Source organism: Balaenoptera ricei, chromosome 2, assembly GCF_028023285.1.
Source record: "Balaenoptera ricei isolate mBalRic1 chromosome 2, mBalRic1.hap2, whole genome shotgun sequence".
In the NCBI taxonomy this organism is placed as follows: domain Eukaryota; kingdom Metazoa; phylum Chordata; class Mammalia; order Artiodactyla; family Balaenopteridae; genus Balaenoptera; species Balaenoptera ricei.
The window spans coordinates 183,338,344-183,342,431 of record NC_082640.1 but is presented as its reverse complement, the minus strand read 5'-3'; the positions used below and the strand labels follow the sequence as shown (position 1 = coordinate 183,342,431).

At 47.4% G+C, this 4,088-nt stretch overlaps 1 protein-coding gene across 1 annotated transcript; it reads right to left on the bottom strand.

Annotated features, from left to right (window-relative positions):
* Positions 1-244: 244 nt before the first annotated feature.
* On the bottom strand, positions 245-421 carry LOC132360767 (DNA-directed RNA polymerases I, II, and III subunit RPABC4-like). The gene has a single exon (XM_059915864.1). The coding sequence runs from the start codon at positions 419-421 to the stop codon at positions 245-247; it is 177 nt and encodes a 58-aa protein (XP_059771847.1).
* Positions 422-4,088: the final 3,667 nt, after the last annotated feature.

The window sequence follows — 4,088 nt, the reverse complement described above, 5'->3', positions numbered from 1 at the left end:
ATAAACTCTTTCTTCTTTTTTTTTTTTTTTTGCCCGCGCCTTGCAGCTGGAGGGATCTTAGTTCCCCGACCAGGGATCAAACCCGGGCCCAATATAAACTATTAATAGATACCTAAATACAATATGGTTTTTCAAATGAAATCATGTGTATAATGTTGTATTCATAAAGTACACTAATGAAAAGCTATACAGCATTAACAGCAAATCCAAATACAAATGGAGATATTCCTCTGAATTCCACATTTCATCGAGCGTCAGAAACTACCAGTCTTTTAGTCCTTTCCTTGTGTATTATTCTGTATTTGCATTCTCTGCATCGGATTGGATCCCTGGATTTTATTTCATTTTCTGTGGGACATTCTCCACAGATACGTATCATCAGCCGCCGCTTTGGGGGTTGCACATCCTTCTGGGTATCCATTGTTGTCCCCACATAGCACGGAGAGACTTGTCTACGCCTCCAAACAGATTCCCGCTCACTGCTGTGTCCTGCTGGGCTTTGCCCGTGGATGAGCTGGACTTCTCCAGTGCCTGCCTGCTCCAGCTTGACAATTCTTTGCTTCTGTGGCTGCGTCCTAAATGCGACCCAGGCTGGACACTGACTAGGAAGAACAGGGCCACCCTTGCTTCTTTACTCTCTACTAGCTGTGTGACCTTGGACAGGTGACCTAACCTCTCTGAGCCCCAGCGGGGAAACAGGCCTGGCTTTCAGGGCAGTTGTAAGAATGAGGTGAGGTTCTGTATGTAAAGCACCTTAGCTTGGCGCCAGGGGGAGGAGGGGGCGGGCCCTAGCCCACAATCAGAGACCTGGATTCTATTTATCTCTGCTGACTCCATGTGACCTTGGGTAAGTCGGTCCCCTCTGGGTTGAAATGGACTTATTTTGTGATATCTGTGAAAAATACCCCCAAAAAGTCACAACGTGGCCCATTTCGCTAGTTTCTACATGGCCTTTTATCTGTAACTTGAAGTAGCATCCAGGGGCTCAGGACCCAGGGTGGGGAGACTGCAGACCAAGGAGCACTCCTCAGCAGGACCAGGGTGGGGGCTCCTAGATGGGGCCTCTGTGGTGGGCTCAGCTGGTTGTGGAGGCCATCCTCATGGAAGACAGCCACCAGCCTGGAGGCTTGTGGTTAACTTACCCAGGAGCTCATGAGCCCAGAGGCCAGGGGCCACCTCTCTTTCGCCCTGTGCCTTGCCAAGTCGGCCAGAGCACAGGAAATGCAGGAAATGGCAGTTGATCCAGACAGACGGGAGTGACGGTGGGCAGGCGGGCAGCTGCGCTGAAGCCGGGTCTAGCCCAGGGCCGGCAGGTGTGTGAGCAGGTGCTGTGCTGTAGCCAGGTGCTGCTGTCCACTCTGGTGAGCTGCAGCAGCTGGCCCTGGCCGGGGCCCCTCTGGAGGGGGTGTGGAGATGGGTGCTTGGGAAGCTGAAGCGGCTGGTAGAACAGCACTGGGGTGCAGGAAGCGGGGGTGGTCGGGAAGCGCTGAGCAGAGCAGAATGGTGGGGTTTTGCAGCCAAGGGGACGTTGTCTCCAGTGCACCTGGGCTGGTAGCCGAGCCCAGCTGGCTGCATCAACCTCAGGAGAGTCGTCCCCCGGAAGCATGGGGCATGCTTACTCCAGAAAGGCTTCAGGGGGCTGTTGGCTGGGTGCCAGGTGCCTTGCAGTCACTCGGAGGGCTGGGCACCATTCCCTGCATTCCACACAGGAGGAAACGAACCCAGAGAAGAGGGGGCTTTCCTGACGTCAAGCAGCTAGTAGGTGGCCAGAATTCAAGCCACGTTGCTGGATATTGAGGGGCTTTTTCCTCCCAGTTTTCAGTATTAAAAATAACATTGGCAAGGAATAAATCACTTTTTTTTTTCTTTTGGATTATTCTCAGGAGAACAATGACAGGGTCAAAGCATTCCAGCATTTTCATAGATCTTGATATACATAATTAACAAATTTTGCCCCCAAAGGGATGCATCAGTTTACAAGGCCAACAGCAATGGACCAGTTTCACCTGAAAATGTTCCCCCCCCCATAAAAACACTGCTGAACCCCAGAAACTGTGCCCTGTCCTGACCATGATCCTCCCTTCTCCCTGCAGGTAAGTCCAGTGCAGAGCTCTGTGATACAGCCCATTGGGGTTTTACCTGGGATCGCATTGAACTTATGTATCACGTGGGGAGAGTGGATCTCTCTATAATGTTAAGTCTTCCAGTCCATGGACATGGTATATCTCAGCATTTACTGAGGCCTCTTTATCTCATTATCAAGTCTTATGATTTTCTCCAAAGAGGTTTTGTACATGTTTTAAGAGGCTTATATTTGATGTTATTGTAAATGGTTGTTCTTACTTCATTTTCTAATTGTTTTAGCTAGAATTTTTTAGCGTAGGTGGGTGGGGGGAGGCGGGGTTTGCACATTGATTTTTATATCCAGCAACCTAGCTAAAACCTTTGTGTCCTAGTAACTTATCTGTTGGTTCTGTGACTTTTCTATCCTCTAAATAAGGACAATTTTGCTTCTTCCTTTTGAATCTTTATACCCTTTTTCTCCTTGCCTTACTGCTCTAGCCAGGACCTTCAGGACAGTTTGAACCATACTGGAAGTGGTAACAATGGACATCTTTGTCGTGTTTTCAGTCTCACAGGGAAAGCTTTCAGTGCTTCAGCACTGTATGTGATGCTTGTTATAGGGTTTTGTAGCTACCCTTTATCAGGGCAAGGAAGTCCCTTCCATTCCTAGTTTGCTAACAGTTTTTCTCATGAATGGATCTTGAATTTCATCTGCAACCATAGAGAGGATGGTATGACTTCTCATTTTTTTTCTGTTAAAGCAATAGATTATGCTGAGTTTACCAATGTTGAACCAATCTGCTTGCACTCTTGGGATTAACCCACCTTGGCTGTGTTGTTATCCTTTTCATGTATTGCTGGATTCAGTTTGTTACTCATGTTGAATTTTTGCATCTATTTCATGAATGAGATTGCCCTGTACTTTTTCTTTTTCCCATTTCCCTTATCACGTTTTGGTGTCAAGGCTATGACTGCCTCACAGAAGGAGTGGGGCATTTCCCTCTTTTTCTACATTCTGAGTTTGTGTAAGAGTGGAACTCTTTGTTCCTTAAATGCATGTGAGAGTCACAGGTGAAGCCATCTGGGCTGGCCATTTGCTCTGTGGGAAGTTCGACTCCTGATCAACTTTCTCAGAGATGTCATCCCTTTCTTCCCCTCCTCCCAGACCAGACCACCTCACAACTGGACCATCGTGGCACCCTAAGGGGTACTGCCCTGGGCCTCCCCAGCTAGTCTTCCCGAAGCTCCATCTCCATCCTAGCTCTCCTGCTCCAGAGCATGCATGGGTCCCCACTGCCCCCAGGCAAAATCCAGATTTATAGCAAGATGCGCCTGGCCCTCAACTGTGGCTGGACCACCTGTCCACCCTCCCCTAATGCTGTGCCCTGCTGAGCTTGTGGCACACCTAGCTTCTGTCCATGCGGACACACTACAAAAGGCTGTCACGTCCTTACCCCTTGTGCCACTAACATCACCTCTTCCAGGAAGCCTGGCCCTTCCCTTTAGCTGCGGGTCCCCTCCCTCCTGTGGCTCTCTATTTCTTTTCTTTTCTTTTTTTGTGCTGCTCTCATTTTTTAAAAATTTATTTTATGTATGTATAGTTGATTTACAATGTTGTGTTAATTTCTACTGTACAACAAAGTGATTCAGTTATACATATATATACATTGTTTTTCATATTCTTTCTCTATTTCTGCATATTATCAAAATTGCTTTGGGTAGAATTATTCTTCACTCAAGTGAGTGTTCCAAGAGGACGGGCACTGTTGTTAATGGTTTACTTATTCAGTCAACAAACATGTCCAGTGCACCAGGCACCATGCTCAGTGCCGGGATACATCAGTAACTAAGACAGACAGGTTCCAAGCATTTCGAAACTTTCCAGTGAGCAGGAAATAAAACAGCTTGCACTGTACAGGTATGAGTATAAATAAAGCAAAATTAAATCACCCCAAATCTCGCTGTTAACTATTGGTGCATTTCTTCCCAGCTTTAGAAATGCATTAATAACCTACCTGGGGACT

What these genes read in the sequence shown, in the direction of transcription:
- LOC132360767 (XM_059915864.1), bottom strand. Translation starts at nt 421, where the DNA reads ATGGATACCCAGAAGGATGTGCAACCCCCAAAGCGGCGGCTGATGATA.